At 42.4% G+C, this 23512-nt stretch overlaps 1 protein-coding gene across 1 annotated transcript in view; it reads left to right on the top strand.

The window, feature by feature from the left end:
• The first annotated feature begins 2067 nt into the window (after positions 1 to 2067).
• The window catches only part of DEUP1 (deuterosome assembly protein 1), an 85386-nt gene continuing 63941 nt past the window's right edge, over positions 2068 to 23512 (top strand). Inside the window, exons 1-3 of the mRNA XM_054724952.1 lie at positions 2068 to 2170; positions 5111 to 5180; positions 22271 to 22442. Coding sequence (XP_054580927.1) covers positions 5152 to 5180; positions 22271 to 22442 — 201 coding nt within the window. The 5' untranslated portion in view covers positions 2068 to 2170; positions 5111 to 5151. The remainder of the gene's footprint in view (positions 2171 to 5110; positions 5181 to 22270; positions 22443 to 23512) is intronic.

Here is a 23512-nt window from a genome sequence, read left to right as displayed (position 1 = left end):
AGAGATCTATCAGTTGCCTCCCGCACAATTCCCAACTGGGCATCGACCTGCAATTCAGGGTCTGTGCCTTGACTGGGAATCTGAACAGGTGATCTCCTGGTGCAGGGGACGAAACTCAACTACCTGAGCCACACTGGTCAGGCAATGCCAGCTTGTTTTTTATATTTAGTGCTCCCTGCAGATTTTTTTCAATCTTGTCTTTTATTGTTCTAAAAACTTACTAGTAATATTTTTTATAATCTTTGTCTGATTCCAATATTTTGACAGAGAATTGTTTCTGCTGGTTTTCCTCATCCCTCAGCCATATATGTCTCATATACTTTCTTTTGGCCATTTCTGATTATATTTTATGTCTTATTCTGACTTTACTGTGTCCTCCAATTCTCTTTCAGGACTGAGCTCTCACCAGCACCCTGGTCACACTCTTTCTCTCCTTTATACTCAGGGACTTTCTGCTTTCTTCATTAATTTCTCCTGAAGAGATCTAATAATAGGTGCATTTCAGGGTAAATTCCTCTTTGCAGTTACTTCCGGGGTGGGGATATAGGCAGGCTTTAAGTTTCAACCTGAAATGAAAGCCTTTATTTCTATTAAATTGAAGGGGAGGTGGGGCTCTGCTCTATATTTAAATTTTCTTAAATCCATCACAATATGTGTTCTCTCACATACTTATGCTTTGCAAGTCCTGCCCACACCCATTCTTTTTTGTGAAAATGTGGATTTAAATACATCTGTAGTTACCTCTGCAAGATTCTGATTGCTAAAGAAACCTCCTCAACATGAAATCTGAGGTAATTTGAAGAGCACTAGACTTGGAGTAAGATGATTTTGGTTCTTAGCTGCACTTGACCTAGATGAGTTATCTCTGAAAAATTCTTTATTCTCTCTAAACCTTAGGTTGCTAATCTGCTTTTAAAAAGCTATAACACCAGTTACACTAGTGTCACATGGTACTTCTGAGTATCTAAGGAACTAATGAACATGAAAGTATGAACTTAACCAATGAAAAAGAGCTAAGCAATGTGAGTGATATTGGGCATCCTGAAACTTCATTACCTTTTGTTCCTAGGTCCATTTTGCCTTCCTCTGGTCAGAATAAATAATTGATCCATTCAGTTTAGACAAGAATAAAGAAGACCAAGATCCTAGCTGGTTTTGCTCAGCGGTTAAAGCGTTGGCCCACAGACTGTTGGGGCAGTTGCGGGAGGCAACTATAGAGGTGTCTCTAACACGTGGAAGTTTCTCTCTCCCCACTTCTCTCCCTCCCTTCCTCTCTCTCTCTCTAAAAAAAAAAAAAAAAAAAAATCATTGGAGGCCTGGCCAGTGTGGCTCAATGGTTGAGCTTGGACCTATGAACCAGGAGGTCATGGTTCAATTCCCTGTCAGGCCATATTCCTGGTTTGCAGGTTGGTCCCCAGTGTGGGTGTGCAGGAGGCGGCCGATAATAATTTTCTCTCATGACTGATGTTTCTCTCTCCCTTCCTCTCTGAAATCAATATATATATTAAAGTAGCAAATTGTTAATGTTATGAAAGTGGAGTGCAAATAGAAGATTTTAGGAATTAGAAATTAATTGACTGTATTATTGGAAAGGATTTCTGTTCCTAAAATAGATGCAAGAATATTTTCCAGCTCTGGCCTGCACACGGAAGGGTCACAAGTTCCATTCCTGGTCAAGGGCACGTACCTGGGTTGCAGGTTCTATCCCCCAGCACTGGCAGCTCATGGGGGAGTCAAGCAGTTGATGTGTCTTTCTCACATCTATGTTTCTCTCTCTCTCTCTTTCTCTCCCCACCTCCTTTCCACTCTCTCTGAAAATCAACGGAAAAACAATATCCTCGGGTGAGGATTAAAAATATATATTTCCCCCAAACATAAAATTCAAGTGCTTAAAAATATCGCTCAATATATAACACACACACGTACATATACATGTACATATTCTTTCCTATCATTTCTTCAAAATAAGGACTGTGAGACAGAGCTTCTGTCATCAATTATTCTTGGAATTTGATGAAATGGAAAGAATTTAGAATCACTCACTCTGTGTTCCATCCCACTAAGGAGCTATTTCCTTCTCCCTAAGAGGGAGGCAAGACTGTCCGCTTCTTCTAAGGCGTCTCACTGCAGGGTTATTCTAAGGACCCAATGCGCTGCATGGGAAAGACAGGTACAGCTGTATGGGAAAGGCGGGTACAGCTGTATGGGAAAGGCGGGTACAGCTGTATGGGAAAGGCGGGTACAGCTGTATGGGAAAGGCAGGTACAGCTGTATGGGAAGTATAGGTACAGCTGTATGGGAAAGACAGGTACAGCTGTATGGGAAAGACAGGTACAGCTGTATGGGAAAGACAGGTACAGCTGTATGGGAAAGGCGGGTACAGCTGTATGGGAAAGACAGGTACAGCTGTATGGGAAAGGCAGGTACAGATGTATGGGAAAGGCGGGTACAGCTGTATGGGAAAGGCAGGTACAGCTGTATGGGAAAGGCAGGTACAGATGTATGGGAAAGGCAGGTACAGCTGTATGGGAAGTATAGGTACAGCTGTATGGGAAAGGCAGGTACAGCTGTATGGGAAAGGCAGGTACAGATGTATGGGAAAGGCGGGTACAGCTGTATGGGAAAGGCGGGTACAGCTGTATGGGAAAGGCGGGTACAGCTGTATGGGAAAGGCGGGTACAGCTGTATGGGAAAGGCGGGTACAGCTGTATGGGAATACAGGTACAGCTGTATGGGAAAGGCAGGTACAGATGTATGGGAAGTACAGGTACATCTGTATGGGAAAGGCGGGTACAGCTGTATGGGAAAGACGGGTACAGCTGTATGGGAAAGGCGGGTACAGCTGTATGGGAAAGGCGGGTACAGCTGTATGGGAAGTATAGGTACAGCTGTATGGGAAGACAGGTACAGCTGTATGGGAAGTACAAGTACAGCTGTATGGGAAAGGCAGGTACAGCTGTATGGGAAAGGCAGGTACAGCTGTATGGGAAGACAGGTACAGCTGTATGGGAAAGGCGGGTACAGCTGTATGGGAAAGACAGGTACAGCTGTATGGGAAAGGCGGGTACAGCTGTATGGGAAAGGCGGGTACAGCTGTATGGGAAAGGCGGGTACAGCTGTATGGGAAAGGCAGGTACAGCTGTATGGGAAGTATAGGTACAGCTGTATGGGAAGACAGGTACAGCTGTATGGGAAGTACAAGTACAGCTGTATGGGAAAGGCAGGCACAGCTGTATGGGAAAGGCAGGTATAGTTGCTGTTGCTATCGCGACCAGAGTAGCTGTGCACTGAATGACGCTGTGTTAAAAGAAATCCAACTGGAAGGCACTTTGGTGACTAGAAAAGACAGTTCCCTTTACCCGAGTTTATTTCTTTTTCAAACCATTTCAAGTGTGGTTAAGAGGGAGGAGAGCCAGGGGGATTTTAGACACTTGGAGACACTTGGGTGCAGATTCCACCCCACCCCCCACCCCCGCTGTTTACATTTTGTTCCTTTCCTTCATTCATTCAACAAATACTTTTCGGACCCACGTTGGGTGCCGGGCACCGGACTAGGCAGAGGGAGCCACGAATAGGAAAGGACTAGAATGTGGTCTCAGGGAGCCCTTCGTCTAGCGAGCAGACACAGACTTAAAACTGGGGGGGCAGGAGGACGCGCTCGAGGGGGAGGTTTCCGCGGCGGGGGAGCATCCGCAAGCCGCTCCCGCCGCCGCCTCCCGCCGCCGCGCCCATCCCCCACCCACCCACCCCCCCACCCCCGGCGTCGCGTCCCCATGGCAACCAGTGGCCAAGCGGCGGCGGGCGAGGGCCCAGAGGGTGAGGCCACAACGGCCGAGACCGCGCGGCGGGGAGGCCCGGGCGGCGGGAGCGCGGCAGCCAGTGGCGGGGAACCTGGGACCGGGCGGGCGGGGACCCCGCGATCCTGCTCCCGGACCTCAGACCCGTCCCGGGAGGGCGGCGCGGTGCAGCGCAGGTAACCCGCCCCGGCCTCCCCGCTCCGCCTCGCCCCCCGACCCCCGTCCCGTCGGCCAGACGTGCTCAAGAGGGGCGGGGAGCCCCAGCAGGCCGGCTGCCCCTTGGGGGTGGCCTTGAACCCAGCGCGGGTCGCGGCAGGAGGCGGGGGTCGCTGCTGGGGCGCGCGACGGGTGGAGGGAGCCGGGCTGCAGGGACGGTCCTTGCACATCCACAGCAGCGTTTCTCCCTCGATGGGAAGGTCGAGGTTCTAGCTGTGTGGCCCTGGGTAAGTCACCTGGCTTCTCTGTGCCTCAGTTCCCCTGAGGTTAAAGTGAAGGATTTGAGACCTACAACATGAATGTATTCACCTGGCGATCCCCACCCGTGCTCCTCACCCCTCCTCTCCACCCCAATCCAGGGTTCCTCTTACATCCTTTGATTGGAGAGTGACATGAGCCCAGGAATCTTCCTCCTCTTTCTACCACCTTGAATGCTATTTAATTGACTTTTATTCAGTAATTCAGAGGAGCTGAAGTCCTTTTCAATACTTTGTCCATTTATCCTCATGAAAACGTTGTTGCTGAAAAAAGCCTTTTTTAAAATATATATTTTTTTAAGGTTGGGCGAATACTAACACCCAAGGGTGAGCAGGTGCCTACAGAGTCTTTGAGGAATTGTGAGATTCCTAATTTTAGGGAATTCTTAGTCTTTTTATTTTAAATCTCTGACAAAACCCAGAAAGGGCCAAATAAAAAAAATTATTTACAAATAAAAGCTAATGGCAAACGTTTAGAGGATCCACAAGAAAGGGAAGTTTGAGAGCATTTAGCTGGAATAAAATAGGAATTCTATTTTACTCATCTCATGGACCTGGCACCAAGCTGTTCTGGAGCGAATGCTACTTCGATTGAGTATCCCATTTATCTACTCATCACTAAGCCAAAGTCACAAATGCATCGGGAGACACACACACACACACACACACACACACACACACATGCAAGTTTCTACATTTTGTAGAACCAAGAGCACTGCATTCAGAAAAACTCGTACTAAATGGTTTACCAGAAGCAATTCTTGCTTTCAATTCTTTCGTTTTTTTTTTTAAATAACGGTTATCATTTTAGGAATCTAGACCATTGTTTCCCCCTTACAGGTTAAACACTGAGAAATATAAACCAGAGGCAGTTTCTCGACATGGAGAACCAAGCCCATAATACAGCGGGGTAAGTGCTGAGAAATTCCTACTTAATAAATCTGTACTTGACTATGCCAAAAATGTCCTGGTGATACATGAATTTTGAAATTTAGTGTTAATAGAAGGCTATGTCAGTTATTTTTGGTGAGGAGGATGCGGGAGAAATGCAAGTGATTTTAAGGATCTATAGTTTGAGTCTCCAACTTAGACCTGGATCTGCAGTGGAAATCACCGTTTCCCAACTTGGGGTGAGTTTTTTAGTGTTTTGGCTGTGCACACGGGCCCCATGTGCTCTCGGGTTTCCACAGCGCAGCAGTTCCCGGCCAGCTTGCCCCTTTCTTGCTGTACCAAGAGTCCAACCCTCCACGTTTGTTCTCAAGGCTGAACTCAGCACTTAACCAGAGCCTCAAAACAGCAACAAGACTGGATATTTTACCAAAAGTTTCCTAGAGATCAGGAATAGAATTGGTATAACATTCACCATCATAAAAAATTAAATTCCTTTTCACAAATATCTATTCCCACCCCTTCCCTGCCACCAGCACCACCAAGGTTTCTCTGCCTGTTGTTTCATTAGCTAACTGGCCACTGGCTGACCCCAGAGCTGAATGGGGAGGAGGTATGGCGGGGAGGAGGTACTAGTGTGCCTTTCTTGACTGTGACTGATTTTTGCACTAGTCCAACCACTTCAGGTGTCTCACTTTCAGGTCTTCTGCTCAGACCATGACTTTGACATCAGGCTAAAGGAAAGCTGCACAAGTCTGTATAATTCTAGCTATCACTTTGCAGCGAACGTCCCACTGAATACTCCTATTGTCCCGCTAGGTATCACTGTCATTTCCCAACTAAGAAATTGGGCATGTTAAAGCATAAGCTCTTATAACAAAGAGACCCCCAAATGCAGTGGTTTAAGTAAGACTGAAGTGCATTTCTGTTTCACGTACAAGTCCAGATATAAGCAGACCAGGACTGGTAGAGCAGCCATTCTCACTGCATGATACCTCTCCCTGGGCCCACCATCATGACGGTACTTCTGCTCGGAGAACTAAGATGCAGATTGACGGTCCTGAACCTAAGGCTGGGTACCAACTGTCGCTTCATTGCAATTCCTCTTCTTTCATTCTTAAGGAAATGTATGCCAGGCACAACATTAAGCACTACGATCCACACAAAGATCGTTAAGAAACAGACCTTAAAGAACTTAGACTTTAGTAGGGAACCATAGAGTTTGTTTGGGTACAACATAATTACAAACGGGAAGCGAATGAGAATTACTGGAAGTTTCCATGCGGAACTGTTCCACTCATCCCAGCAGACACGAGACCAGACATTGTCCACCGTGGTCTCCAAAGCATGGAGAGCCAAGTCGGCTTTGCCTCTGTCTCACAGGCTACTGAGAAATACTAGTATGTAAAAATGTAGATCATGAAGACAAACATCCTTCATCAGGGATTTGTTACGTACTTATCAGACCACGTCACCTCCATACACAGCAATGTTTTGTGGAGCAACCTTTGTTTAGTAAATATTTATCTAGAGTCTACTATCAGCCAGTCATTGGTGGAAGCACCAGGAAGATAGCAGTGAACCAAACAGAGACCACTGCTCCAAGGGGCTTGCACGTCAGTGGGAGAGACAGTGGGAGATATAGACATGTTTCATACAGTGACATAAAGAAAAGAAAAGAAGCTGAGGAAGAGAGGACGAGAGTGTGAATGGGGTGGTCAAACCAGGTGCCATTTGAGCAGAGGTTATATCTGGCTAAAGAGAATTCCAGGCAACAGGAACAGAAAGTGCAAAGTCCTAAGGTGGTAGCTTTTACACAGAACATTTACAATGCAGGTGAATCGTTATTCTCTGGCATCTGGGTTATCACAGGCCTGGATTTTAATTTATATCATGATTTCTCCTAATTATAGGTGTTTGTATTTGTGCCACAATAATCCATCTAAACTCCTAATCAAAAACAGTCATACTTAAGTGAGTTTGTCCTTTTTGTTTTTAAGAGTATATGCCCAGAACATAACTAATTATACAATGAATAAATGATATATCTTATTGGCTTTTTTTAAAAGAACCATGTCCAGACTTTTTGATAGCTTTTGAAAAATGTCTCAAAATTTAAAATTTTGCAAAATTTAAATTATAAATTGTGTCTTGACCTGGGAATAACTGAGGTATTCCAGAAGGATCGTGGAACACCTCAAAAGATTTGGTTTCTTTTCTTACAAAACAGAAATATTAAACTAATTAGGCTAATTTCTGTGTGTTGAATATACTTGGCAAGCATTACCAAATAAAAATAACATTGAGCATTTTTATGTTGTATCTTACCTTATAATAGACAAATATGCAAATTGACCGCACCTTCGCTACGCCCAAGCCACGCCCACCAACCAAGCCAGCCCTCAACCACGCCCACCAGGAAACCGTTGCAGGGACGCTGGGGTGCGGCGGAGCCCAAGGCCAGGAAAGCCGGCTGAGGCTTTCCCGGCCTTGGGCGCCAGCGGGGTGCCTGCTCCGATCGCAGGAGCGAGCCGACCTGGGGGGTCGGCTCGCTCCTGCGATCAGGTCGCAGGGACGCTGGGGTTGCGGCGGAGCCCAAGGCCGGGAAAGCCGCCCGAGGCTTTCCCGGCCTTGGGCGCCAGCGGGGTGCCTTCGCAGATCGCAGGAGCGAGCCGACCTGGGAGTTGGCTTGGTCCTGAGATCGGGTAGTAGGGACGCTGGGTGCAGCCGAGCCCAAGGCCACCGCCCAGGGCCAAGCCTGGACCCTGAAAGAAGGCAGAAGGCGGTGGCCACAGCCAAGGCCTGGTCCCCGGTGCCGGCAGAAAACTGGTGCAGGCAGCCAGGTGAATGAAGGCTATTGCACGAATCTTCGTGCAAACGGGCTACTAGTCTATATATATAAAAGCCTAAGCGACCATTGCAACCAAACAGACGACTGAACAGGCTGTGTGGGGCGACCTGTGCGGCAGGGGGGTCAGTGAGGGGCGACCAAACAACCGAGCAGCAGGATGCGTGGGGTGACCAGGCCCATGGGGGGGGGGGACAGTTGGGGGTGACCAGGCTGGCACGGGAGAGGGCAGTGAGGGGTGACCAGGCCAGGCGGGGCAGTTAGGGGCGATCAAGCAGGCAGGCAGGTGAGCAGTGGTCCCGGATTGTGAGAGAGATGTCCTACTGCCAGTTTAGGCCTGATCCTGGGGGTCCCGGATTGGAGAGGGTGCAGGCTAGGCTTAGGGGATTCCCCCCGCTACGCACAAATTTCATGCACTGGGCTTCTAGTAAGTATATAAGTGTTCCAGAAATACAGTTTGTCCCAAAAAAATGTATACACACTTCACAGCTGATAGCTCAATTGATGCTTCTTTCTTTTCAGATTTAACCCATTGTAATTAATAATTATTCAAAGTGTGTATACATTTTTGGGACACAATGTATATGTGAAATTGCTGGAAATATGAGATATCCTGACATAAGATGTGTGTCATCAAACTTAGTGACACACTAAAATGACTGAACCTGAGTATCAGACTGTGGCACAGGCAGATGAAATCCATTCATTCAGCTGCCACTTAGTTTGGGTTATCAGTATGGTCTTGTTTTTGTGCATATATTTTCCAGATAAATTGAAGCTTTCCGTTGCCGCAAGACTGGTGCCCTCTCAACAGGAAAGAAACTGTTAGAAAATGTGTTTCCCACTTGGAATATTCCTTCCGCAATCTCTAGTGACTAGGGCACCCACTTCACTGAACAAACTGGACTCACCTTAGAATCCTTGACATGGAGGTCCTTAGACAATAGGATCACTTTAGATTACTTGTTAGGAAGTGTTTGAGCAGCAGCCAGCTCATCATGGTTTGGGTCCCAGGGAACACAATAACAAAAGTTACTCTTTATTTTTTTTTGTCTGAAACATTCAGAATGCCTTCTCTATGGCTCAGGGACCATTGTGGAAGAGGTAGGTGTGTGAGATTGTAAGAGCTGGATAAAAGGGGCACAATGGGCTGGCAAATCTGACTTCATCTTAAAGCGAATCCTCTCTCTTAATTGAACCTAGACCCAGTTGCCTTATTTTCCTCTAGATTAAGGAATGGACAAGAAAAAAGGGGGCATTGTAACAGAGTGAAATGGTAGGCCTTTCCGACTCCAAGCCTTTGTTCAGTAGCTTCTGCTTAGTCTTGGCATATAGACATATTAATCATTAGAGGGATTCTGCTTTTGGCTTGAGTTTTACAAAAACTATACATACTGTCTCAGGATATAAGGGAACTATGTATTGTTTATCAGGGAATTGCAGGAAGTTCATGACCGAACTCACATCAACCAGGGTCAACAGACTAAGTACAATCTTCCTTGGACCCTTGCTGGCACCCAGATGTCTTTTTTAGTCAATCACCCCTTCCCGTGACATAAAAGAAGCCTGAACTCTACTTTTTTGAGATGGATTTGAGGCACCACTAAGTCTGCTATCTTCTTAGTTGGCACCTTCCCATTCAATAAATATTTTCTTATAACAGAAGAGAGAGAGAGAGAGAGAGAGAGAGAGAGAGAGAGAGAGAGAGAGAGAGAGAAACCATATCTAGATATTGCTTTGTTTTGTTATTCATGAATTTCTACTAATTAATTTGTCCTTTTATGATCTATTTTATTTATCTTGCTCTGAATTTTGAGTTGAAAATTACAGTTCAATTGTTTTCATGAATCTGGATTTCATGACTTCTTTAAATAATAAAAACATTAAAGCTCAAGTTCCTCTTGCACACAGCTTTACTATGGACCATAGGATTAGTGTTCCCACTGTCATTTTCTAAATAGCCTATTACTTCCATTTTGATTTACTATTTGGCTTAAGAGATATATAGGGAATATAACTTCCAGTGGGGAGATAATTATTTTTTTGTTATTACTTTCTAATCTCCCTACCACCATGATCATAGATTATGACCTAGGTGATATTTCAGTTTCATTAAGATTATTCTTGTGATCTATTGGATGATCAACCTCTACAAATGTTCTTTGGGCATTTGAAAACAAATGTATATTCTCTATTGGTTAAGTAAAAAAGAATAAAGAAGATCATACATATATAATCAAACCATTTAATTATTATTATTACATTTAAATTATGTTTTTCAAATCCATTATTACCTTATTTTTGTTTATGTGAACTGTCAAAAAATTTTAAGAAACATCTTTACTATATTATAGTTTTATCCAATTATTCTTGTATTTCAAGCAGTTTTTGTTTTACATATTTTTGTGTTCTGTTCAATGTACTGAGGTCCATGGATATTATATCTTCCTGGTATATTATATGATTTTGCTTTATAAAATATCGCACAAGTATGAGTTAACATTGTTTTGTTTATCTTCTTGGCAACTCTTGTTCATCCCCTTGTTTTCATTCCTTTTTATATCATATTGTGTCTCTTATAAATAGACTATGATTAGATTAAAATATAAATAAGTCAATTAAAGAATCATTGTCATTAAAAAAGAGAATTTTATGATCATTAATGTTAACATTTGAGCCTTTTTAACTTCACAACATTTGCTAGTCTGGTCTAGTTTTCCTTCTTTTCCTTTACAAGTTCTACATCTTATAAGTTATTAATTTATCTTTTTTACATACATTTTAATTTTTATTTCTCTTTTGGCATACTGAATTTTAACTATAACTTTAAAGTGCCTCAACCATAGTAAGACTTAACCTTTAGTAATGCCTTTGCTTCCTCATTCCTTTATCCCACCTATAAGAAATGATCTGGAGTTCTAGTTCCTGGTTGCTATTAATTTTTATAAACATTACTATACATAGGATAATTTTAATTGTTATTTTATTCCTTTCTTATTTTAAGAATCCTTTTTAACAGCTATAAGTTTAATTGCATTGTTATTACTATTATTTATTTACAAAACCTTCCCTGTTCTTAATTTTAAGTAATTTTTGAATTTACTTTTAATTTGACTGAAGTATATCCTTAGGTAATCTTTTCATAAAAATGAATGCGGGTGATATACTTTTTAACTTTTTACATGTCCAAATGTCTTATTTTTACTTTTAAAACAAACTCTAACATGACTCCCATTGTCTTGAAGAATTGAGTGATGCAGGTGGAAAAGCCAATGCAGTCCACTCTCTCTTTCCTTCCTTTGTTTTTTTTTCTTTCCTTCTTTCTTTTTATTGTCTAGAGGTTTTTGGATTTCTGTTTATCCTCGAATTTTAAAATTTGTCAGGAAAACTTTCTAGGTATGCATCCTTTCTTAATAATCCTTCATAGCACGTGATAAACACTTTTACTCTAAAGATTCAAATTTCTTCAGCTCAGACTCAAATTTCTTCTATTTATTTGATATTAGTCTCCACTGTCTTATTTCATTCTTATCTCCCAGAATATCTATATCTTTTTCTTTCTCTCTTAATTTCCATCATGGTCTTTTTTCTCTATGTCACAGAGGAATTTCTTGAGTTTTCTCATTTTTATTTCAGCAATGATTTCATTCCGGGGTTCTTTTCTGCCACCACTGACTGAGATCTTTAGTGTTGACAACCATGTTTATATTTCCAAGTATTTCTTTTTTTGTATGTTTATTTTGTTGTTCCTTTTGCACTCAAAATTGCTTTATTTTAAATCAATGCAATATACCCTTGACTGTTAAAATATGAATAAGAATGTTTGAAATTATCTCTTGATCCTTTTAGCAATGTTACAATCAGTTATTCTGTGGGTATGGCTCCAGTGTATTTCTTCACACCCTTCAATTTGTGCCTCTCCCCAACCTCTAACAATTGCTCCACAGCCCCACTTTTCTCCCAAGAGAAATTCAACTACTTTACAAGAGAATTCAAGTAGGTTTTCCGGAGAAATCTGCCCACCAACTACAGTGCATCTGCAGCTGCCTAACGGTTCAGGCAGAGCCACCAGCCAAGGTGTAATACAGTCTAATATATTTACGATTACTAAAGCTTATATTTAATGCACTTATATCTGACGGTTATTCCTAAATGGCAATTCCACAAATGCATTAAGCAATGCTAAAGTCAATGAACACATACATACTAGTAGAATCCCCAAATGCACAAATTCTGTAGTGTAATAGACAATAGTGCAGTGAAGGCCTGGGGGCAGGATAGGGGTGGAGGTGATCAATTGGGGGGGGGGGTATGAGAGGAAGGGGACATCTGTAATACTTTCAACAATAAAGATAGATTTAAAAATATATAATTAATTAAAAATGTTTCAAGTCAATTTCCTTATATATGTGGATGCACATACAAATTGAAAAAGAACGTTTATCCAGATCTTTCTTTACTTAGTTATACATGTACAAAGTTTAAAAAGTCATTTTGTTTTTTATCAGTTACCAAAAAACAGCTATCTCCTGTTCCCTCCCCAGAGGCACTTCCTTTTGGCTAATTCTTTTGGTATTTACCTCCATCTCTCTAAATAACATGCTTATATTGCTACTTCTTGATTTTTCAGTTTTAGACATCATCTATTGACATCCACAATGGTTATTTTTCATCACACACACACACACACACACACACACACACACACACACACACATACACAGCCACACTTCTGATTCTTCCATTCTTCCAATACAGTATGATCTTGGTTGGGTCAATATTCTGTTTGTCTCATAATGACTTTAACATGATCTTTACCTCTGAGCCATATAGTACACTGTGATTATTTCTCATCACCTGTACATTTTGTTTTTCCTGGTATTGATAACTCTAGTATCTTAATTACAAATGTTTTGAAGTTTTCTTCTTTCTGCATAATTTACTTCAAAAATGTCTTTCTGTCTGTATTTGACCTAGTTGTGTGAATGGTTTTCTTCAAATGGCTGTGGTCCCTGACTGCTTGTTCCCATTTAAGGGTGGTAGAGTTGAAAGCTGACAAGCAGCTCCATATACATGGCAGGGCACTTTGACAGGGGTCTTTACTGTATGGTCATCAGTCTAGTCTCTTTCAGTGATTAGTCTCAGGCTGATCAGAGCCAGAAAACACTCTTCTAAATTCTCCTGATTGGATGATGTAAGTTGGGCTGCCAGCATTTACCCCCTACTTCCAGAAATACCTACTTGGGTTGTTTTGGGGCTTCCTCTACTCTCAGCTCCTTTTATTTTTGTCCTTGTAGGCATAACTGTATAGGTTGAAAATACCCCCTTGCTTTATTTTAGTAGGATTTTGGAAGGGAATAAAATGTGTATTCATCCATCGTCAACCAAAAGTCTCATTTTTCTCTATTGAATCATTTACTTTTTATTCTGTGACTTACATCTTAGCCATTGATCTCATTCATTGAATCTTGTCAAATCTTTCCTAAAAATCTAGGTACTGTTACATGATCTGCCAAATTTTTTATCTGCTGTGAAAGTCATATTTTCAAAGAACCAAAGCAGGTGAATATTAAAGCATAACTTCTTACATCTGAATTCAGAAAAAATACTTTAAAGCACTACTCTTCTATGTGTGTCTTTCTTAACCTTAAAAGTGTCCTTTCCAACTCTAAAGTATATTAGTTGATAACAGGTTATATGTTTTTATGAGTTAAATACAGTTTTAATTATAGTTTGTAAAATAATTCTAATGTAAGTCAATATATTGGTAGTTCAGTAAATTGTAGTAATGTATTATTTTTGCACACTGAAAATTCTTTTTAATTTGATTGATTCTCTTGCCTTCTGAATGTCCCAGACTATACCCCATTTTTCTTCTCCCATCATATTTTATCCCCACCCACCCACACATATTCCTCTTCAGAGTAATCAAATTTACAAGTTCTAATATCTTGTGCCTCTCAAGAAAAAAGGTGAAGTGGACCTGAGATAAAATCCAACTTTGAAGGTAGATCCTGAAATGTTAGCACAGTGCTGAGTTATTATAGAAAATCAATGAGTGATTTTGAAAGGGAGAAAGAAAATTAGGAAGGAAGGGAGTAGGGGAGATTGGGAAGTGAGGAAGGAGAGAGAGGGAGAAGGAAGAAAGGGAGGAAGGGAGGGAGGGGGGGAAGGAAAGGAAGGGAAAGATTCCTTTGAGAGACTAATTAAGCTGTCCACTAGACATCAGGTTGAGTGCCATGAAGTGGTGAGTGTGAGGAATGTGTAGGACACTAACAGCAACTGCTGTGTCCCTCTTTTAAATAGCTTCACAGCAATTTCCATTATATTTCACAGGCCAGATTTTGTTCCATGGCCAGGGCTAGCCCAGAGGAGACTGAGAAATGTAGTTGTGTTTTAACTGGACACAACTCCACTCTGAATAACATCTGAGCTCCATTAGTAAGGAAGGAAGGATGAATGTTGGGTAGGCAACTAGCCACATAGGAGATAAGAATAAGGTACAGATTTGGAAGTTATCAGAACAAGCTGGCATCAGAAGGTTCATTAGAAATTTCCAATATCCTGGAAACAGTACATTTCTTAGTTTTCTAGCATTGGAAGAACAGATTTTATCAATGTTTGCCTAATTTTTTCCTGTAAGGATCCAGTGAAACAACTGGCTCTAGTTTTAAATAGAAAATGGTAAAATGACTATCCTCACATGCACTAACACTGCAGTCTCTCATCATATAGACCTTTTGGAAAGAGGGAATCTTAGTTGTCCTAGCAATTGGCTTATAGAATCCAACCTAATGCATGTGTAGATAAACATTTGTTTGTTATTAATTGTATCATATCTTTTTATGTAGTAACTAGTGGCCTGGTGCACAAAATTTATGCACAAGGCGGGGGGTGTTCCTCAGCCTGGCCTGCAACCTCTCCAATCTGGGACCCCTTGGGGGATGTCCGACTGCTGGTTTAGGCCCGATCCCACAGGGCAGTCGGACATGCCTCTTGCAATCCGGGACCACTGGCTCCTAACCGCTCACCTGCCTGTCTGCCTAATTGCCCCTAACCACTCTGCCTGCTGGCCTGCTCACCCCGAACTGCCCCCCTTGCTGGCTTGATCACCCCCAACTGCCCTCCCCTCCTGGACTGATCACCCCTAACCGCCTCTGCCTCGGCCCCGCCACCATGGCTTTGTCCGGAAGGACATCAGGAAGGTCTCCAGAAGGTCTCCCAATCTAATTAGCATATTACCCTTTTATTAGTATAGATGTGAAATATTTCAGATATATGTTTACAAGGATAGTGAAGTTACTTATACTTCTAGATAATTATAAAAATAACCCTGAAGAAAGAAGGTTAGTGCCTGCTGATATTTCACTGTCTTCTCACCTCATTCAATCTGTGAGCCAAGATGTTACTTAGAATGTGATAGTTATTATAGAAAAAGTTTACCTGTAATGCAGCTATTTTAACATATCTTCCATTCTTTTCAGAAAATAAAAAAGGAAATTTTTAAATTTGTATGTGTCTAGAATTATAATAAAATATTGATAGAGGCTTGGAAGCTATCACATTGCATTTTGTTTCTATAAAAGTCTTTCTTTGATGATTATGACGAAGGCTTTAGAATGAAGCCTTTATAAGTATATTTAAGCTTGCTTTGTGGGGTAGTGGGATTTTTATCTCCTTCACACCCCAAATTAAGGTTATTGAAAATGAGAGAGAAGAATAGGCTAACTATGAGCCACCGTCTCAAATATGCAATAAAAATAGGAGTTGTAATGTTGTAAATAACATGAAGTAAATAACCTTTTTTGGACAACAAGAAAAGTGTTTGAGGAAAAGCCACTTTAGCTTTAATTCTGTAATTAATTTTGAACAAGGGTAACCATGAAACTATGACCTAAAAGTCAAAAAGTAATAACTTTCACTGTACTGTTTCAGGAGACAAGTGACTGAAGGGCAGGCTGACGTCACAGACGTGTCTGCGGGAGTGGTTCTAGGCTCCTCCTGGAGTCTCTCCCACTGGGCTCTGTTCCTGTTTCTGGTGTGATACAGTATTTGATGTGCAGCACAGGGTGTGTGAGCCACCGAGGAAAAGTTAAACTATACTTATAGCCAAATGGAGAATAATATAACTAAGACAGATATACATGCAAACATTTAGAATGAATTTCCTTAAACTGTTTTGAAAAAGTTAAGCCCTAATATGATTGTTCATCAGCCTTTTGGAAACTCATTTTCTTAGACTCTTCCGTGTCCCATGAAATGGTCTCCTCTTGCTCTTTTCTCTCTGCTTTCCTTCCTCTCTCCCTTCCCTTCCTCTATGCTCACTTCCACTTTTGTCCTTTAATCCTCCTCTTCTCTTTCCCGAGCTAAAGATCCATTTCTACTCAGACATCTCTCATGTCCCCAACTGAACTCATTTTTTAAATTTTTTACAGACCTTTTATCATCCACTTCTACTTTCCAGATTGGTGATGGGTAGGCTGACCTACATCCCAGTTTTCCCAGAACAATCACTGTTTACACCTGTTTTCCTGGCATAATTATTATAAGCGTCCTTTTCAATTTCAAAATTGTCCTGGTTTCAGTAGCAGGTTATCTGGTCACCAGCGCTACCTGTCTGACGAAGGCTTGCCTTATAGGAACCTGCATGTAAGCCCATTATGTTACAGGACTCTGGCGTGACACATAGGCCCATGCACCTTACCCTGGCCTTTTCACTAGGCACGACTCTCTCCATATTCCATTCCCCTGCCCCTTCCCACATACTCACTGCTACTATCTCCATTTATATCATCAGCTTTCTATTTTGCCCTCTCTTTGCCTCCAAATTTGATATCGTGATATTTCAACTCTAGGCTCACCAGACTGGTTATCACGCTAACAAGTCTCAGTGTGCCCCCTCCCCTCTGGTTTAAGGCATTTAGACCTCTGGCCTGACCCCGGGATCCTTCTCTTGATAATTGCTCCCAAGGATAAACCCAATAAATAGTGAGGGCCGTGGTGTGTCTGTCTTAGTATAGTGTGTTAGACACAAACCCCCAAAATAGTAAGAGCCATGGTGTGTGTGTCTTAGTATAATGTATTAGACACAATCCACCCAGTCTCCAGAGCTGAGAGATTCAGAGGGTGTCTTTTATTTTTTAGCTCCTCAATCAACTTTTCTAAAGTTGGAATAACAACAAGGTATTTGATGGGATGTTGTGAGGATCCATGAGAGGAAGTGCAGGAAAATAATTAGCATAGTGTTAGCATTTGACTAAAGGAACAAATGAAAATAGAAATAATGTTAGTGCCCAGATCTGAGAAGGGGGCTACACTAAGCCCTTTGTATTTTATTTTATATTTCACTAGATTTAGGAGCAAATATTGATGCTACTGAGATAGCTGCTGCTATTAATTATCTCTAAAAACTGAGGAGAGGCAGGTATACAAGTAGATGGGACAATTGAATGTTTAAAGGAGATATTAAATTTGACCCAAAAATGAGGTTGATGTAAAAATAAATCTTATTTAAGACTCTGGAAGAGATTATCAGTGGTTTATGAGCCCCCAGAGAGGAAGCAGTGGCCACTGGGACGCAGCACGCACACACCTGCCCACGGCACACTAGACCCGCCTTGGTTCACAGGGCTCATATGCTGTGCACCAGGGAACCCACAGAAAGAGCTGTATTGGGGCTCTGGCATCATATGTTGCAGAGCTTTTCATGACATTTTTATGGGGGGAGGCGGAATTGTAAGGTTAATTAAGTGGATTTGCATCTGATTATAAGGAAAAGCATAATCAGTGGGTCACTGTCACTTAAAGGGCGTGGTAGTGGAATGCCATAGGCTCTGTCCTCCATCTCTCCCTTCATGACATTGTACTAGTACAACCACTTGTATGAAAAACACATCCTATATAATAAAAGGGTAATATGCAAATTGACCCTAACAGCAGAACAACTGGGAACAACTGGTCACTATGACGTGCACTGACCACCAGGGGGCAGATGTTCAATTCAGGAGATTCCCCCTGGTGGTCAGTGCACTCCCACAGGGGGAGCTCTGCTCAGCCACAAGCTGGGCTGCCAGAGGGATGTCTGACTACCAGGTTAGGCCCGATCCCCTGGGGAGCGGGCCTAAGCTGGCAGGTGGACATCCCCCGAGGAGTCCCAGACTGCAAGAGGGCACAGGCCGGGCCAAGGGACCACCCCTCCCCGCCCCCGCACAAGTACATGAATTTTAATGCACCAGGCCTCTAGTGTATATATAAAACAAGTAATGTTTATCAAATGGCAGCTGACACAAACTGGGAGATATAGTGAATATAATCTGACAGAAACAGAATCTCAAAATGTAAGCTCAGATGTTACCTCATTTAGGAAGGCTGCTGTGATAGCACACCATCCAAGTCTGAATTCAGTACCTGCCTTCTATTCCCTTTCTATTCATCCATCTCTCATTGTTCCTGCCTGCCTTGTACGTGTCTACCCACAGGCAATTGACCTTGTGTCTCTATCTTCCCAGTTCCTCACACAGTGGACCACAGCCACTTAATGAATATTTGCTTCATTAAAGAACCAGTCATGAGGAGCCACACTGAGAGGCTGAAACTATCAAGCTAAATTTTAATAAGGAGAATATAAAGCCCTGCCCTTGGTGCACGCCCCATAACTAAATAAGCACAAGATAGTGACTAGGCAGCTTTACTCAGAGCATGTATGGGAAAGAAATGAGGTGTTTAGACAAGGATAAAAGCACCTTCAAAAGTATGCTTTGCCTTTCTCCCCTCCCCAATTCAAACTGATCTTTATCTGCATGAATAAAAGTATATAGCACCTAAAACGAAGGGTGTGAGAGTCCCTCTCCAAGCTGATTAGATCATGCTTAGATCATACATAAAGTTCAGAATGGCATATTTCAAGGAGGAAATCGACAAACAGGAACATATTCAGAGGAGAGCCACTGGGAGTTATGAAGGGTCTGAAAGTCTTACCGTAGTTATTCATTCTTTCATTCGTTTAACTCACGTATATTAAGCATCTAGTATTTTCCAGGCAGTATGCTAGGTAGTGAGTGGTAGAGGAAAACCATCTCTATGGGCAATTGAAGGGGATAAACAAAGACCACCCAAATGAGAGCAAATGAAGCCTGTTTGCCGGTAATTCAGAGCTTGTTACAGAAAGGGAGTCAGCCCCCATCACTTGCATTTGGCAGAGACCCAAAGGCAAGCAGGAAAGTAGAAAAGCTCTATGTGAACAAAAGGCTTCATGTGTGCTCCGATTGGAGGCTTTTGGCACCGAGAACCTGGAGGCAGGATGTTAGAAGTGGGGCATCTTACATGACTGATTTGGGGAGCATATTTGGCTTTCTCCAGTTGGTCCTGATTTGGAAGTGGGGGCAAGACTTTAAGGAAGCTGTCAGTCACTGACCAAGTCCTGACCATTCTAGGACCGTTGCTGTAGAGATTATGGGTCTGAGTCTGTTGTCATGTGTTCTGGCCATTGTCTGTACGTTCAGCCTCTAATATGAAGCACTGAGGAGAGGAGATGCAGCAGAACCTGGAGGTACACTGGTTAATTGTATTCATCATACTGATAACTGTGTTATTCAAGCACTCTCAGGTTGACTATATTGAATAGTCCCGATGAATCAAATTAGGACCAGTGGATGAAAGAGTTCTTTAGTACAGGAAATAACTTTTCAAAACTCATCCGGATACGATCTCAGTCAGTGGTTACCTTCTAAAGGAAGAATTCAGACGTGGGCTGGATGACCTTTTGGCAGAGCTATTGCAAAACAGATCACAAACCTTAACATGCACCAGAATCACTCGATATCTTGGGCTCTGTCCTACACCTGCTGAATCTGACCGGTGGGGTATGATAGACGATTCTCTTAAGAAACATTTGTAGAAGATATGCAGACACTGTATGGGTAGTTGGACTAGATGGTTGTAAAAGTCCTTTCATCCCAAGAGTGTACTCGCCTAATTTTTGCATAGCATAGTCTTAACCAGAGAACAAAACATTCATTCAACAATATTGATTGAGTAGCTTACATTATGTCATACTGGGCCTATATTTTAGTTCCATTAGCATGCTGTGTTTCTACATGCCACTGATGTGGCTCAGTGGTTGAGCATTGGCCTATGAACCAGGAAGTCTCGGTTCCATTCCTGGTCTGGGCACATTCCATGGTTGTGGGCTCAGCCAAGGGGCGTGCAGGAGGCAGCCGGTCAATGGTTCTCACTCATCATTGATATTTCTCTCTCTCTCTCTCTCTCCCTCTCCCTTCCTCTCTGAAATCAATTAAAATAGTTTCAAATAAGATAGTGATGAAAAGAACTCATTTGTTCATTTTGCAATGAGCATCTGTTACGTGCTGGGGCACTGGGCTGAGTTCTGGTGAGATAGTGATAAACAGACTGATATAGTCCTTTCCTTTCAGAGCTTATACTAGCCCCCAGAGAGAAAAAATAAGCAAAATTTATTTACAGTAAAGGCTGATACATGTTATGAAAAAGAAAATGGTGTGAAAACTGTTCTTTCGGTTCTATTGTTTTTCATAGAGGAACTAGTACTTCCTTTCCTCAAATTGGTTTTAGGTTTTAAGTAAAACTTGAGAGTCTTTGGGCCTTATCCCAGGAATGCTAAGGCTGGCACTCTGTATTTGAAATCTCTCTGCTGTTAAATTAAAGAGACATCCTTTGCCCAGGTTGACTCTGGGTATTTTAGAAAGCAACTCCAGAAATTCTGAGTTCTTTGGGTTCTAATACCTGTTCTAACCCTATTGCAATGGAGCTGATTTGCATTATATATTTCAAGCAAGTTCTTATTAAAAATAGCACGTCTTTTCCTGTGTGGAATGCAGGAAGGGTCTGAAGATGGGAAGCAGCTGCCTACAATCCAGTTCTACAATCCACTAATTTATGTGTGATTTTGACCTCACTGGGCCTCAGTATTTTCAAAATGCTAAATGATCCTTAATTACCCTAGAATTCTGACTTGGTGAAATCAAATGGAGGAAATGTCATTTTGCACCTGCCTCTCCCGCCTGACTTTCCCCTAGCTACACAAATATATCAGAAGCCCATCACCAGCATTGAATGGATGCGAAATAACTTGCTTTTCTAACACGGACATGTGTGTGCTGGATCCTGGGCCATGCTTCAGCTTCTCTGGAGAACCCGGCCTGGAAGCACCCATCTCTTTTCTCACCAGCTCTCAGTCTCCATAATTGTAGTTATTACCAAGGGTTTTGTTTCAAACACAGCAGACCCTCAGAGACCCCAGATACTGCCACCTCTGACTAATAGTATCGCCATTGTCTAAAGACTTCCATTCCTTTGCCCACATCTGCCTGATCAGGTTCCTTCCAAACTGACATTAACCAGATCACACCAACTTCCCCTCCTGGAGCAGCGGCCCTGTTACCAAGCAGTGCCCTTGAACCTGGCCCTGCCCTGACTGAGCTTGCTCTTCTGCCCCTGACAGGCACAACTGAAGTCCCAGTCTGCTTGCTGTCAGACCTCAAGTTATGATATACAGAGGTACATGGATATTCACATGCAAGAACCTGAAACCACTTTTCATAATGAGAATTTTCCTTAGAATTTGTATGCTCTAAAAATGCTATTTATTTATTTAGCTGACTTTTATTGTTACTGAGATAGCTGCTGCTATTAATTATAACTCATTTCTGACATGATCCACACAATGCGGGTTAGATTCCCAGTCAAGGGCATGTACATGGGTTCTAGGTTCGATCCCCGGCAACTAGTCGATGTATCTCTCTCACATCCACATCAATGTTTCTTTCTCTCTCTCCCTCCCCTCCCTTCTCTCCCTTCTATTCTCTCTAAAAATGTCAATGGAAAAATATTCTCAGGTAAGGATTAACAAAACAAAGCAAAACAAAAAAACCTCTAGCTTTCAAACTTTTTCCTATTTACATAATTTAACAATTTGAGGAAATAATGATTTATTCAGAGTCAGGTAATAATTTTTTCTTGTCCTCACATTTAGCTTTTTTTTTTTTTAAATATATTTTATTGATTTTTTACAGAGAGGAAGAGAGAGGGATAGAGAGTTAGAAACATCGATCAGCTGCCTCTTGCACACCCCCTACTGGGGATGTGCCCACAACCAAGGTACATGCCCTTGACCGGAATCAAACCTGGGACCCTTGAGTCCGCAGGCCGACGCTCTATCCACTGAGCCAAACTGGTTTCGGCCACATTTAGCTTTTTAAAAATGTATTTTACTTTTCTCTAATTGGCAGAGCTTCTCCTTGTGAGGCTGAGCTTCAGGAATTAATGGAACAAATTGACATCATGGTCAGCAACAAGAAATTGGACTGGGAAAGGAAGATGCGGGCTTTGGAGACAAGGTTAGATCTTCGGGATCAAGAGTTGGCAAATGCACAGACTTGTTTGGATCAGAAGGGTCAAGAGGTACTGAATGTTTGTATTAATAAACCTTAATTCCTCGGACTATCATAAATAGTATTTAGTCTACCAGACTGTTTTTCATTACACATAGTTTTTATGCGGCATCAGCAATAGCAATTATTGCTCAGAATTCTGTCATAATGTGCTAAATGTGTTCTAACAAAATAAGTGACAGAGCCTAAACCCATAAAAATATGCTGATGCAGACAGAAATATAGTATCAATGCCATCTAGAGAAGTAAACATTCAGTACGTGCGTGCAATGAATATTGCTGGCAAGGTAACATGTCAGTGCTTTTGCTGCTGTAGAAACATAGTTGTCAAAGCTGGGTCCTTGGACAAGGCAGAGTTCAAGAGCATTTGCACTTTCTAATCCACTAGAAAAATACTAGTATGTCCTAAAAGAAGCGAAATGTCAAGAGTTTGGTGAAGGATGTGTGTGTGTGCACGCACGTGTGTGTGGTGTGGGGGAAGGGGTGTGTGTGTGCCTGGCACCCACTCACGAGACGTGCCCTCAGCCCCTGGGAGGCTGCTGAGGTTGCAGCAGAATGTGTGGCGCTCTCAGGCCTGCAGAGGAGTTCAGGAAAACCACATGCTTTACCGAAGGTGGATCTTCGTGTCTGTGAATCTTCCTTTTGGGCGAGGCCGAAGAGAAATGTTTGCTAATCATATATGGTCCACGTGTTCAGCAGCCACTTTTCTACCTTATAGGCCTCTCACGGAACCTGGTTTCTGGCATAGCTAACGATGTCATTGTTTGGTGTCGTTAACTGAGCTACTGGCTCTGGTTTCCCTTCACGGGACATGTGCAAGGCCTATTCTCTCCCTGACACACCTGTGCTGACACAGATGTGTAAACAGATGCCCGCCCCCGCCCCCCCCCCCCCCGCCCCGCTTTCAAGCAGACAAATTCTGTAAGCCAAATCCTGTTAGACTTTTTTTTTTCATATGTTAGTTCTTATAAAAATGTAACAATTATTCCATCATCCTGGTAAAGCAGAGCTCCCATGGAAGGCAGTGGGGCTTGAAGGAAGAGCTGCAGAGTGGCGGTAGAGCTTCTGCCCGCGTACCGA

Source organism: Eptesicus fuscus, chromosome 13 (assembly GCF_027574615.1).
Source record: "Eptesicus fuscus isolate TK198812 chromosome 13, DD_ASM_mEF_20220401, whole genome shotgun sequence".
In the NCBI taxonomy this organism is placed as follows: Eukaryota; Metazoa; Chordata; class Mammalia; order Chiroptera; family Vespertilionidae; genus Eptesicus; species Eptesicus fuscus.
This window is presented reverse-complemented; position numbering and strand designations above follow the sequence as displayed.